This window comes from Lissotriton helveticus, chromosome 9 (assembly GCF_964261635.1).
Source record: "Lissotriton helveticus chromosome 9, aLisHel1.1, whole genome shotgun sequence".
Taxonomy (NCBI): domain Eukaryota; kingdom Metazoa; phylum Chordata; class Amphibia; order Caudata; family Salamandridae; genus Lissotriton; species Lissotriton helveticus.
The window spans coordinates 901,795,780-901,810,692 of NC_136070.1; the positions used below are offsets into that span (position 1 = coordinate 901,795,780).

Here is a 14,913-nt window from a genome sequence, read left to right on the forward strand (position 1 = left end):
CCATGATTTGGTACATGTGCCTGTTTATCAGGGCGTTGGAATTAGCCATGCGCCAGTGGGTCGCGGCATCCCGTTCGATCCTTCTGCCCACCAGGTCCATCCTTTTGCTCTCCTTATCCGGTGGTGGGCCTGAGGTAGTGGGTACGTTAGCCCTCCTCCTTGCTGTGGCCGTGATAATGGAGTCTGCGGAGACCGTGCCCTGAATGTAGGCCGGGTCTTTTGTGGCATGCTTGTACTTCTTCTCAGTTCTGGGAGTTACTGCCTTGCATGTTGCGGGCTCCCTGAAAGCTTCCTTCCCCTGAGCCAAGACGCTCTCGAGCATTGGAAGGAACTGGCTTCCTCGTTTGTGTTGGGAGCAATGTTTCTAGAAGAAAGTCTGCTTTCTGCTTCTCTTCGTCGAGCTTGAGCTTGAAAGCAGCTGCGGCAGCTTGTATCACCGAGTTGTAGGCCCCGATGTCGTCCGGCGGCGAGGGCCTCGAGGGGTAAGTGTCGACCACCTCCTCCGGGCTGTCGGTGTCGACATCTATGTAATCTACCTCCTGCAGGTCAGAGGGGGTCGAGTCTGCGTCCGTCCTGCTTTCCTCTTCCTCCCCATAGTTGTAACTATCGTAGGGATTCTCGTACTCCTCCTGATCGTCGATCACCTCGACGTCCTGGTCTTGTTCCTCGACGACTTCGGCGATCTCTTCCTCCTCCTCGACTGCCTCCATCACCGGTGGCTTGGTCTTGTGAGGGATCGTGAAGGCCTTCATCTTTGCATCGAAATCTTTCTTCCACTGCATGATGTTCTCCATTTCGGCCTCGAGGCGCCTTCTCTTCTTCTCCATGTCTGCCGCGTGCTCCGCGTCGGATGGGTCGGCCGCTCTTTTCGGCGGATGGTTCGTCGCCGTACCTTTCGGCGTCGAAGTTTGCGACGTCGACGTCGGACCGGGTCTTGGGTCTCTGGTCGTCGTCGTCAGTCTTGGGTCTTTCTCCCTCGGCGTCGATCGATCCTTTTCGGGGACGATTTGACGTTTTCTGCTGATCAACAGCCCTCGGCGCCGGGGACTCCTTCTCGGAGGATCCGCTGGGCCTGGGAGTAGTCGCGGACGCCGCCTTTTTTGGCGTCGGCGTTTTCGGGGTCTTGCCCTAGATTTTTCTAGACTCAGAGTCTCTCGGGTTTTTGGGGGCCGAAGAGTCTCCTACCTTGTCAGAAGTCTTCGTGTAATCGGTCTCTACGACCGTGTAGCTGTCGTCTTCGGCGGCAGCGTTGTCTTCTTCCTCGGAGGACATCCCCAGCTCGTAGAGGGACGGAGTCGGGGCCTTCCCCTGCAGGGTGGCGTGTGATACCCTCTGCCTCTCTCTCACGCGAAGTGTCTTCGGGGCGAAGGCGGAACAGGCGTTGCAGTCTCCGCTTTCGTGGTCCACCGGTAGGCAAAGGTTGCATACCGGGTGCTGGTCCTTCTGCGCGTACTTGTGGTGGCAGTTACGGCAGAACTTGAACGGCGTGTTGTCCATCATCGAGCGTCCAGGGCCTCTCTGGTCGTGTGTTCGTCGATGATCTCGATGAAAAACGCCTTCTCCTTGCCGGCTTTGTCGATGAAGTCCCCTGCAGTCTTCAGATGACTTCTCCTCGTCTTTTCTGTATTTTCTTTCTTCTTTCTCCAAAAATGTCTGGAGCCCAAACGGGAACGATCCAGACCCGACCGCGGAAAAAAATAATCTGAAGATGGCGCCCAAGAGTGGGAGCTTCCGCAGGAAGCATGCCGACGTCACTGGAAATACACCCAAAGCGGTGTGACGCCGACGCCCACCTGGGCTACAAAAAAAAAACCACAAAAAAAATACCAAAGAAAAGACTACGAATCCGGACCCAACCACAAGACCGCGGAATAATGCACAGCATAGTGAATCCAGAAAGATTCACGCTGCAAAACTACACCTTCTCATGTGCTCTTAGGACTCTCAACCCTACTGTGTATACACACTGTGAATTTCTGTGTTTGAGATAGTAAAGTCTGCAGACATAAAATCATACTTTCATAACATCAACTGTGATCTTAAATAGTACAAGCATGGGGAAAATTATTCACAATCAATGGCAGCCTCACAATTTGACCTCTTGATACAGGACACTGGACATATGAATAACGAATCCAAGGAAAAATAAGACTGCAAGTCTCAACATTGGAATAGAAATATTTTAATAGAATTATAAACTCTTTAACAAATGGCGATAGGACACACAGCTTCCCATAGGGCATCTGTGGCAGAGATGGAGGCCTTTCTAGGGCGAGGGTTTATAACCTGCAAGAAAGAGAACAAAGTAAAGATTAATAGATAAACAAGACGTGTCTGAAATGAACAAAAAGCAGTGTTCAAAGGGGTCTGCATGGATATCTTTAATAATATGCATATGATTTGAAGACACTGATCTCGTTTGAACTGTTATCCTGTCTGAGCGCTCAAAAGTAAACAAGCTTTGGCTAAGCCAATAGATCTCGGCTTTTATAACATGGTACAGCATTGGTAAAGCCAATAGCTCTGCACTATCACCTAAAGTAAATTTAAAATATGTAAATTTCAAAATGAACATCTGAGCGTAAACAACATGCGCAACTACAGGAGGCCATTTGGAATACTTTTTAAAGCCTTCTTGTATATGGGAAGGTCATTCTCAAAAGACAGAAGTGATGAAAAAGCTTTCCCCATTCACCAATTCTTTTATTAACGGCATCTGGGTCAATCTTTACCCACTTTATACTCAGGTCCTTGTTGTTTACTTACGGGATCTCATCAGGTTGATCTGAATCATTTGGCCAAAGTTCTATCTATACACAGATGATACTTGAAGAAGAAAAAAAGCAAGCTATAGAGAGTGTGTCCCAGAAGACGCAGTAAATCTATCCCATTGTCGTGAGCAAGTGCAAGGATGGATGGATGAATGAATGAGTACAAGTTATCTAAAACTCAATGGAGATTCAAGGTCCACAGAAACAAACTATTCCATCTCATCTATGTTCTGGCCTGAAAGTTTAGGAGCACTTCCACTACTGGTGCCAATGGTTAATAAATTGGGCCTCAAAAGATACTGTAATTGAAACTTGCCTTTTTCAGCTACTTCATTTAAACGAGTGCCACCTCTAATCATGCCATCTCAGAAGATTACTATCTTAAGTGCATTTCCCTCAAAGTGTTTTCAATACTGCAATTCCATTTACCTAGGTGTATCAGTGTATCTCATTAAAAAAAGTACAACTGATTCAGAACTTCGACACGACAGACCACAAAGACACAGCACTGTTTTCACAGAACTCAATTGAGGGCAAAACGCCATTGGTTACCAATAAAAGAAAAAGTAGAGTTTAAAATGCTGGTGTTTAGTCCATAAAACAGTGAATACATTTAATGAATACATTTTATTGTATCAATTTATGAAAATTGTCGCAAAGAAATGAGGCGAAAATATCCCCGCCCGCACTCTTTCTTCAATCTTAGTAATAGATAATTAACAAATCTAATAATCATGACTGAAACATGAGCAAGACATATCTAAGAATCATAACACTTAAGCAATGCGCTAATGCGCTGATAACAGAGATATAACCCCTATATTAAAACCGTAGTCTAATTATAGTCCATGACTGAGACTTTGCCTAAAAGTTATTTCACCTGGTATGCGAATTTCACTAGTCTGGCCAATTCCAGTGTACTAGCCAAGCCTGTCACTTCTTTGGTCTCACTTAAAAATATACTTTTCAACACACATATTAAGAATCTGCAGTTAAATTCAACTTTATAATTTCAAGTGTTAAGCACAAGACAATAGGAGGCACTTCATTTTCAATAATGGTAGCCCAGGAATGGAATCTGCTCTTGGACAGAATAAAAGGAGAGTTAGACCATCTGAAATTCAGAAGAAAAAACCCCCGAAAAAACTGTCTTTCCCCAGGCTCAAAGGGACAGTTTTTTCAGACAGTAGGTGGAATTGAGTTAAGAACTGATTGAAGAGCCACAATACCCTGTGGGGGTAAAACATGTACTCTACAAAACAAATAACATAATGATGTCCATGACCTATACATTAAGGGCATCCGGTCACATCTCTCATTCAGATGAAAAAAATGGATTCACTTCAAGTTAAAGCACAACATAGCTTCTGCTTGAAATGCAGACCAACTCTAGGAGCTCCATTGTATACACAAGTATCTGAATAGCAATAACCCTGGGGTACACTCTAGATGTGTAGAGTTCAGTGCGATTTTTACCCATGAACCTAAATCTCCCAAGCTACTCAGAAAGGCTTCCAAAACGGTTTCTTAAGCACTACTTGTGGGAGACCCCATCTCATGTGATGCGACAGGTAACAGGCATGCCTTGCAGAATGGCATCAGAAAGATTGAGGTCACAAGTCTAGATGCGTAGAATCAAAACAGCTACAATTCAAAGACCCAATTAAATTCAAAGAGCCTTTAAGAGACAATTGTTCAGAGTAGACTGTTTACAATACATGGCTCCCATACTACTAGGTTTCTCCTGCATGGATTTTGCTAGATTGCCTACTGACTAAATCACTATTGGAAATTCTAAAGCAGCCCGATATTACCCTGGAAGAGAGAGTCATTGTTTGCTTAAGATGGAAATGACTTACGTGACTTCACGGAAGGCTCGCTTCTCTACATATTTCACCTTATGTTTCCGCTTGAACCTGTCAGGGATAAAGAAAGATTTTAACAACACGTACCACTTGTCATTACAAGTCACACATTCTTGCTCCATTAATTTTTTGGATCACCCAGACAAATGACTTTCCAACAAACACCCAACCTTGCAGTGCAGCACAGCTTGTACTAGGTCAAGAATTTGCAGAAGCTCAGGGTTTTGATACATCAAAGAAAAGGTGCTGGGGAATGAGTGAACGAGAAAGCCAGCAGATGGGCAGCACAGAGGCACCAGACAAGAACCATAAGACAGGGCAGAAGCAAGGATACCGTGGTCAGGGTAGGTAGGCATGAACAAGCATAATCAACATTAGTTATGGTATATCGCTTTTAAATGCACTAGATAACACAAATGGTTTCTAGGCACTAGCCTGAAAATTGAGCACTTGATGCATATTAGTTTCGGAATAGAACGTAGGGAACAACTAGTTAGGGACTGCAAGAACATAAGAGGATTACTGGATGATAGAAAAGGTTCTATTTTTTGCATAGATCAGAGTTCTGCAGGTCCCGAGTAAAATCTTTGGGCCCTGGAACTATCCAAAGACACTTGGCAGTATCCATGATAGATACACATGTTTACGACTGGTGAACCATGGCCACATGATTGGACAACCACGTTTGTCTCTTTTGACACTCTTTTGAATGAATACTCAAGCAATAAAGCCAAGAAGACAAGGTATAATCTAGGAGGTGGTATTGGGTTTCAAACTCTGATACTTCACAACATAGTAAGTGAAACAATAAACACAACGTCCAGTTGGTGCTAGTAATGATGGAAAATGTAGGCCAGTTAAAATAAAAATATGCACAAAAACTAGACAGAGCGGAGAACTTTCTGAGGCTAAGAAACCCCACCATCGGTTTTACACCATTTGCGTAACGTGAAAGGCGCTAGATTTTCATAACGTGGTGCCTGTGACTAATGTCATCTAAAGGGGAATCTTCGGGTGATCTTGTAATTCCTATGGTTAACTACTGGGAGATTTAGTCCCAATCAGTCAAAGGGAAAGTGATACCAGATACCAGAAGAAGAAAGAAAATAGATTTGCTGTGAAATGTCTGCCCTTGTAATCCCAATTCACGCAAAGTCCGGGTGTCTACTTAAAAGGGCTACCAGTAGTTTTATATCAGAGATCCTGCGTACTGCCACAGAAATCACTTGGCGGCTCAGGTCCAAAGAAAATGGCGCCCTTGTGGTATCAAACTTCAACGGCAATATCTCAGGACTGGCAGTTTTGGGTCAGCTGAGTGTAGCATCTGTGGGACAGAAGTGTCCAACTAACCGGACAGCTTCCACTAGCCATAGATGGAAACATGCTCTGGGATTTAGACTCAACGATGGACAAACAACTTTAAATATGAGTAACTCCGAAACGGTAAAGGCTTGGGAGACCATTAAAACCGTTAGCAGAGCTATCTGCTTTGGCCAGCTTTACTTTAAACCCGTTGTTAGCAGAGCTATCTGCTTTAACCAGCTTTACTTAATCTGCAAGACTTGGAGGGAAAACAAAACAAGTGTCACTTTCTGGGGGTGGATCTGGGCAGGTAAGAGCTCTCTTTACCAAGCAGGTCAGGGTGGCGTCATTTCACTACACATATAGTCTTGAGATGAATCTCTTAAGCTCCAATTATGGACGGTAATGTTTGTTCTTGGGAGCAAGCTGGATGGATTTGCAGCGCCTAGACGAGACTGCTACTCTAATCATTCACTATGCAGGAGTTAGTCCAAATCTTTGTTATTTTGATCAGGACCTTCTTTTCTCTGAGCGATTCAGATGCCTCTATATTAAAGTCAAGCTGCTGCAGCAAGGTTTCTACCAAAGTATTATGCCCATTCCCAACCTTTAAGGAGGGCAGAAGGAAACTAGGCCCGTCAATGCTCTAGTCTCACTGGCGGGATAGGGGGAGTCCGATAAATTCAAAATACTGTCCCAAAGAGGCTAGTATTCATTCAATTATACAGAGCAATGGCCAATGATGAGAAGCCGTGGCCAATCAAAAGTCAGCTTCATTACAAAAAAAAAAAAAAGAAATAAAAACCGGCTATCAGTCAATAAGGAGTGTTTCTCAACAGGCTTCTGCGTCTTTGCTGGGCGCTAGCAGATGCACGACTTGTTTCCAACCAAGGTAGGTATTTTGTAGGTTCGCAGCACTGCACACGAAAAGGGTACACCATAGGCTTCAGCAATGATCCGTCAGTTGCCAAAAAATGACGCATATTACACACATGTACAAACACGAAATAACATCTGTTGCACTGGTGCACAAATATAAAGCGTCCTTCAAAAGGAGCACTGGCGAAGACAATAAGTCTTGCTTTAATGTGCTAATGGATGTAAAGACAGGCATTCACAAATGCAATTTACATACATTAGCATGCACAAATGCTCTTAATCACGTTAAGGCCTGCATTGTTGGCTTTGTCACAGCTGTAAAAAAGAAGCAAAAAGGATATACAGAATTGAATATGACAAACAGCGGGAGGACTCATTTCAGACAGACCAAGTAGTCCATCGAGCATTCCAGGGGAAGCACTTTCTGGAATTATGTAGCACAACCAACACCACGAGGTTAGAGACTTAGACTCCTCTGGGTGGCGCCACGGCCCACTTTAAAATCTGCATAAAGAATTTGTGACCATAGCTCTGCAGACAGCTGTGCTGTCACGCCACATCTAAAGAGTGGATTAAGCAGAGCCAACAGCAACTTCCTGCACATATACAAACATGTGGTGAAAGACAAAAAAAATACACATTGGCGAATAAAGTTTAGGACACAGACTTATTAATGTAATCACTTAAATGACAGGATAAAGTGCCACATAGGTGATTTTCATGTACATACTCCCCTGCTGAGGCGTGCACCAAGAACCTCTAACGTCACGATCTATCAACGCTGGAAGGTACCAAGTTCACAGCCAGGGGGAACCTGGACGACGAGATTTAACCCAGTGACCCGATAGTGAAAGGCAGTCAAGAGCCCGTGCAGGAGCTCTCAGCTGTGCGGTGCCCACAGACCCTAGGTGGCCCGTCTCGGTGTCTGAACCCGCAGCCCTCCTCTGCAGGAGCCGTCGCTCGGGCACCTGCCACACAAGCTAAAATTAACTTGGAAAACATTCTTGAAACAGCGGACAGGAGGGGAGGAGGGAACCACGGTGCGAGGTGTATCTGGGGATTTAACGGCCTCGCTCGCGGTTGCCATGGCTGCCTGGGATGCGCAGTGCCTCCTAGGCGAACTGATATCAACGTGAAAACCCCCAGACATAACCGGCATATGTCTGACACTGGGGGGTGTGCTAATCCCTCATTTACATCGCCCGCCAATCAGTGTCCCGGCTTCGTCAGCTTCGAGGGAGAGCCAAGATCTCCACAGAGCGGATGAAATCTGCTCAAGTGCTAAACCCTCCCAGGCAGGGCAGACTGCTGAGCCCGGCCGAGCAGGGGTCAGGCTTCATGGGGAGGACGAGGGCAGGCCCAGGTTCCATAAGTCATGCCTGGGGGCAGGCTCATTCAGGGCAAACTGCCCCGAGATGCCCTCGTGGGGTCATTAGCAAGTTTCCCAGGTGCATTCGCGAGAAGATCGTCGGGTACATGTTTGCACTCTGTATTCTGGGACAAGTTATTTTGGGAGGTAAAAAAAATAAAAAATAAAATAAAATAAGAATCGGAGAATATACAGACTGCATGAACTTCTAATGCATGGACATTTGTGGTACTTAAAGGAATTCTGAGCACACGTGGAAATGTACACAGTGACCTATGAACCCCACCCACCTTGATAACTCGACAGCAAGCACTAGAGTTACGAGTCTGGGGGCATTTACATTTCTACTACAGGATCCACACTTGTGAAGATACACTGGCAAAAAAAGAGTGGAGTTCCCAGTGGCGAGTGATGGGTGAAATAGGGGTCCACACGTCCACTTGCAGAGGTGCAGATGGTGACTCAGCGTGGATTAGCAGAGGCTGCTGTAGTGAAGGGTCGATAGTATTTGCTAGAGCTGTACATGTTGGGTCACCGCCTTTCAATCGAAGGTCTGCAGAAGGTCAGAACTGAGGTGATTTGGGAAAGCTGTGTGTAGAGACAATGCTGCCACCGTAAGGCCTGGTCAAGTTGAAAGGAAGTTGTTTTAAAAAAAGCTTAGAATTAAGATAAGCCATGTTGAAGAGCAGGAATGTGGTGCACGGGAAAGGGGAGTGACCTAGTGGTCTAAGGAATGTGGTGCACTTATGTTGCATAAATGTGGGGAGGTCTTAAGACTCCTGCTGCAGGACTGGAAGAGGTTGTTGGTGCTAGGGGGGTATAGAGAGATGTATGGGTTCCTGCGCCGATGAAAAAGTCAACAGTTGCATACTTTTGCTGTGCCTGCTGCCTCAACCAGTGGCATAACATAAGCCCCCGGAGCTCCAGCCCCCCTCCCCCCCATGTACCTTGCAGAGGGGGGCTCACGTTTAGCTACACCACTGGTCAACTGAGGCGGTGCCTCAAGAAGTCTTTGAAAATGAGGATCTGTTGCAGCCCAAGATTGAAGGGCGGCTGTATGTGGAGATCTGAACCTGTGGAACATCGAGTGCTGGTCTCAGTGCTGGAACAAGTGAGGTTGGCCAAGGTAATGATCGAGAAAGGGCTGCGTTTCAATACTTTTACTTCGTGGCTTTGGAGGGCTTATTAAACGTGTTTCCCTTGCACTATGCCTGACAGGCCAAACGCAGGGAGGGGTGCTGTGCTTCGGGGGCGAGGTTGTGGATACGGAGCACGTTCTACTTGGGCGCGGTTTGGGGTTGCGCACGTGCTTTGCGTGTAATCACTCGAGCCCTAGTCCCTGGCTAAATGTGTGTGTGAGCGCGCGCGCGCAGCAGTTGGCACTTACTTGGCGCGCTCCCTGGGTTCAATCAGGTTTCTCCTCTGCAGGCTCTTGAATCGGTCCTTCAGGATGCTGCCCTCGGGCTGGAAGAGAAAGCAGAGACAATGTGGCAAAACCAGGCCAAGCAGCGGCGGCGACCCACTTTCCCCGTACACTGGGAAGCGATACTCTCGCTCGGGCTCCCCCGAGGGGAGGATTACAGGAATGAAAACATCGGCAGGAATAACAATCTAACGTTCGGCCGGCCGCCGGCCAGGCCTCATCTACACTCCCACACACACGCACATATGCCGACGAATATGGTTTAATCTGCAGCCAATGTGTGCACAGGAAGCAGAATGTACCCAGCTTCGCTGAATGATTTGCACAACATGGTGCCACTGCTCAAGTGAGTGCCACATCTCGATACCCCGCCCACAAAGTTTACCAATGCTGTTCACAGGATCTATAAGAGACTAAATGAATTATATCTATATATCTCTCTCTATATCTCTCTCTCTCTCTATATATATATATATATATATCGTATTAACACTCTTCAACCCCATTACCAAGAAACCATAACTACATGTATCGTGTTTGCATCTTCCAGTGAGGGCGTAAAAAGGGGAATAGGAATGCTACCTAAACACAGCGCCTGGAGACTTATGGATGATAGCATGCATTATATCAGTAAAGGGGCGGGCACGTCAGGTCCACACCTCCTCTCAAATAAGCAGCATATTATAACCACGGAATCTGCTATGAGTTTATGGTTTACAATGTGAGAGCCTGATATTTGGTTTTATACTGCAACATTCATCCTGAAATCAATTTACGCCAGGAAAAGTATGTTTTAAGCTGTAAATAATTATTGTGAATGTATTCCATTTATCTAATGAACTGTAATCGGATTTTAACAACTGTATTTTTATGGTGGTTTTATCTGAACCGAATAAAGCTTATTGAATCGAAACATTTATTTATTTTCGAAACTATGGGTTTCTAGTTTGATATGGGGAGATGGTCACCACCTCTTCTGTGACAAAAAGCCTGCGGTTTCCAAAACTCGGGCACAGTCTGCGCAACAACAGCCATGTCCCAGGTTCCCGCCCCCCTCCCTCCTGAGCACGTCATCGCCACCGGATTAATCAAGGTGAGAAAATTCATGCTGCCTGCAGACGCCTTCGGGGAAACTTAATTAGCGATCAGCTGTGCTAACAAACCGCCCCGCAGACGCGAGTGTTTCCCGCCCTGCCGGCGCGATGTGCGCAGGGACGTGGGAGGGAGTGTGGCACGCGGCGAGGAGAACAAAAGTGGCGAGACTTCCGTGCGTCCCTGAAACCCCTCTGCGTGCCCCATACACGACTCCCGTCACGCGGTTCACAAGCGCAGGTGGGAGACCGGGCGAGATGTGGGGTGATACAGTGTGGGGAAGGGATATCGCCCCCCCCTCACACAACGTAGGCAGAGAGCTGACAAACGTTCGGAACCCTAGGTTTTGTCACCTCCAGTTTTATCCGAAAGGCCCATTAGAGAGAAAAGGTATGTAATATAAGAGAGCACTGGCAAAGCCAATAGAGCTTCGTGCGGCAAGTTTTCCTTCTTTTAACGCGTGCAATAGGCGTTAAAAGCTTAAACAAATGAAAGATAAAAAGACAGACTAAACTTGGTCTGCATATATTTACAAAACAAGGGAATATTAAACATTTCCCCTCAAAACATGTAAAAAAAATGAAACGAAAGCATGGGCAAAAGCAAAATCTGAGAAAGGGGGGCCAATTGCTTATGCGGGATGACCCACCGAACCGTGCTGTGGGCATAAGAGGCGCGGTGGGAGGGTTGTAAGCAAAGTGTGAATAATACTAATATATGAGCCAGGCAGCCCAAAAGCCCACGATGTATGTGGGATATCGGCCTGCTTCTTGGCCAGCCTAAACACCAACTCAGATAATAAATATAAAGACAAAATAAATAAATCGGGGAGCCGAGGATATGGCAGGCACCCTTGCACCATCAGACGGAGCCTGGCAAAATGTGAATCTGTGTGTGAAAAAATTCCTAGGCAGTTGCAAAGTGGGTAAACAAGTAACATAAAATGACAGCGAAAGATCATTCAGAGAAAATTTAAATTAAAAACATGATTTTAATAAACACAGATAAAAATCTGTGCCATACAGCCTTGTTGTCAAGGCTCTAAAAACATACGTAAGTGGCATATCTTTTGAGACATTGCTGTCTCTGAATGCAAAAGAGCTTTGGAAACTGCTATGCAAAAGAGTGCAAAAGCACACACAATTTCAGAAATCACCTTAGTGCAACCAATGGAACAAACCGGTCTTAAGGAAGATACAGACTGGGTATGGGGCCCAACGCGGAAGCACATACACTGTGGGTCACTTTCTATTAAGGTGCAGCCACAATAAACCGGTCAGACAGAGGCCCAGAGCAATTATCAGAGAATGAGATTATTTCAAGTATTCCATAGATTACTTTTGGTACTGTCCAGGCGAGTCTTGTATGTAAGAGGGGCGTGCCAAGACATGGGTCCCAACCTCACTGTGACATAGGACTCAAACTGCACCTCACTTAAAGTCCAACAAGGCTGAAACTGGTCTGAAGTTGCATTTGTCCCGTTTCAGAAAGGGTATAGCGAATAGTTTTCTTACCTGTCGGTGTAGTTTTGCAGCTTGAAGATCTTTCTGGATTCACTATGCTGTGCATTATTCCGCGGTCTTGTGGTTGGGTCCGGATTCGTAGTCTTTTCTTTGTTTTTTTTTTTTTTTTTTCTCTTTGCCCAGGTGGGCGTCGGCGTCACACCCCCTTTGGGTGTATTTCCGGTGACGTCGGCATGCTTCCTGCGGAAGCTCCCACTCTTGGGCGCCATCTTCGGGTTCTTTTTTTCCGTGTTTCTTTCGTTTCCGAAGTAATGGCAATGTTCTTCTTAGTTTGTATTTACCGCTTTGTATTTTCAAAGTCTATTCTTTAGTTAACCACCTCTTCTCTCTCCAGCCTCATCTTTCTGGCGGAGGTGGGTGGGTTCGCTAGTGAATCCAGAAAGATCTTCAAGCTGCAAAACTACACCGACAGGTAAGAAAACTATTCGTTTTGCAGCGTGAATCTTTCTGGATTCACTATGCTGTGCATAGATTTTGTAGCGGTTTCTCATCTCTGTGGCGGCTGGGTGGAAGATGAGCGTTGGGTGTTGAATATGTGCTGTAGCACCTTCTGTCCCACTTGAGCTTCCTTGTTCATTTGTATGTCCACACAGTAGTGCTTCGTGAACGTGTGCACCGAAGCCCATGTTGCCGCCAGGCATATGTCCTCTATGGGTGTGTTAGCCAGGAAGGCTATTGTAGCGCCCTTCTTCCTGGTGGAGTGGGCACGTGTCCCCTCAGCCAGTTCCTGTCCTGCCCGTTTGTGGCAGAGTTGGATTGTTTGTGCGATCCATCGTGCAATGGTCCTTTTGGTTACTGCTTTGCCCATGAAGCTGTTTGCGAAGGACACAAAAAACTGTTTCGTTTTCCTGTGCCCCTTTGTCCTTTCAATGTAGTGCATGACTGCCCTTCTGGCGTCCAGGGTGTGCAGAGCTCTCTCTGCGCTGGTTGTGGGTTTTTGGAAAAAACTCGGTATCTGTATAGACTGGTTCATGTGAAAATTGGATACCACCTTCGGCATGAAGTGTGGGTCAGTCCTCATCACAACTCTATCGTTGTGTATTTGTATGTATGGTTCTTGTAGCGTCAGCGCTTGAAGCTCGCTTACTCTGCGTAAGGACGTTATCGCAACCAGGAAGGCTGTTTTCATAGTTAGCATCTTTAGGGAGGCCTTGTGAAGTGGTTCAAAGGGCTCTTTCATGAGTTCCGTTAGGACTGTGTTCAAGTTCCATGCAGGTGGCGGCACCCGCTTGGGTGGTGCGATCCTTTTCGCTCCTTCTAGGAATCTCTTCACCACCTGTGATGTGAAGAAGCTCCTGCACGTTTCTCCCCTTGTGTAGGCTACTATCGCTGCCAAGTGAACTCTTAACGAGGATGAGCTAAGGTTCTTCTCCAGTAAGTGCGTCAGGTACCTTAGCACTGTGGAGTCCCTCTTCATCTTATTGTGGAGTCTTTCCTGTCTGCACCATATTGTGAATCTTTTCCATTTCGCAACGTAGCACTTTCGAGTGCTGGGCCTTCGTGCCTCCCGAAGTACCCTCAGGGTGCTTTCTGGTAGTCTCAAATGTGCGAACTCTATGTCCTCAGGAGCCACGCTACTAGGCTCATGCTCTCTGGCTCTGGATGCAGTACCTCTCCGTTCTGCATGGACAGTAGATCTTTCCTCCTGCTGAATCTGTGGGGTGCACACTGTGTCATCTCCATGATCTGCGAGTACCAGGTCTGCCTCGCCCACTGCGGTGCGACCAGTATCAGTGTCATGTTGCTCGCTCTGCACTTGCTCAGTACTCTGTGCATCAGTGGTATCGGGGGAAAGGCGTAGGCAAATGTCCTTGACCAATCTATCCATAGGGCATTCCCCAGTGTCCCCTCCTCGGGCTGCCTGGATGCGAAGTTTTGGCATTTTGCATTCTGGCGTGTGGCAAACAGGTCCACCGATGGTGTCCCCCACCTGTCGAACAGGTATCTTGTCTCCTGAGCATTGAGCTCCCACTCGTGGGATGCCGATGTCTGCCTGCTGAGCCAATCGGCTTGTATGTTGTCCTTCCCTGGTAGGTGTATGGCTAGCAGGTCTATCTTGAGAGGGATGGCCCATCTCCATATCTCCTGCGCCAGCGTTGAAAGCGGTGCGGACTGTGTGCCCCCCTGCTTGTTGATGTAGAACATCGCAGTGGTGTTGTCTGTTTGTATCAATACCCTGTGCTTGTACAGTCTTGTTTGAAAGGCCTTCAGTGCAAGGAAGATTGTCTTCAATTCTAAGTAATTGATGTGCTTTGTGGCATCCGTCGGTGTCCACAGTCCCCTCACCTTGAGCTCCTCCATGTGAGCGCCCCATCCCTTCAGGGATGCGTCTGTGGTGATGGTCACTGTTGGCGTTGGGGGCGTTAGAGGCTTTCCCCTTGCTATGTTCTCCATGGTCCACCATGTCATCTCCTTCTGCACTGCGTGCGTTACAACCACTAGATCCTCCCAACTGCCTGTAGCTTGTGACCATTGCTCCTGTAGCCATTCTTGAATGGGTCTCATGTGGAGTCGTACATTCGGTACCAGGTGGATGCATGATGCCATCATCCCCATGATCTTGCTCGCCGTCCTCACTGTCCGAGCTTGTCCCTTCCGGTAGAGGCGAGTTTCCTTCACCAGCGCCCTCGCCCTCTTCTCGCTGGGGAACACCTTGCCCTGTAAGGTGTTGATCTGTGCTCCCAGGAAG

The 14,913-nt window shown here is 46.9% G+C and overlaps 1 protein-coding gene across 1 annotated transcript in view; it reads right to left on the bottom strand.

Annotated features, from left to right (window-relative positions):
- Nucleotides 1-2,166: 2,166 nt before the first annotated feature.
- LOC144781973 (ribosome biogenesis protein NOP53-like) overlaps nucleotides 2,167-14,913 on the bottom strand; it is a 105,854-nt gene continuing 93,107 nt past the window's right edge. Inside the window, exons 11-13 of the mRNA XM_078661067.1 lie at nucleotides 9,574-9,650; nucleotides 4,631-4,687; nucleotides 2,167-2,286 (exon numbers count right to left, since the gene is read on the bottom strand). Coding sequence (XP_078517193.1) covers nucleotides 2,280-2,286; nucleotides 4,631-4,687; nucleotides 9,574-9,650 — 141 coding nt within the window. The 3' untranslated portion in view covers nucleotides 2,167-2,279. The remainder of the gene's footprint in view (nucleotides 2,287-4,630; nucleotides 4,688-9,573; nucleotides 9,651-14,913) is intronic.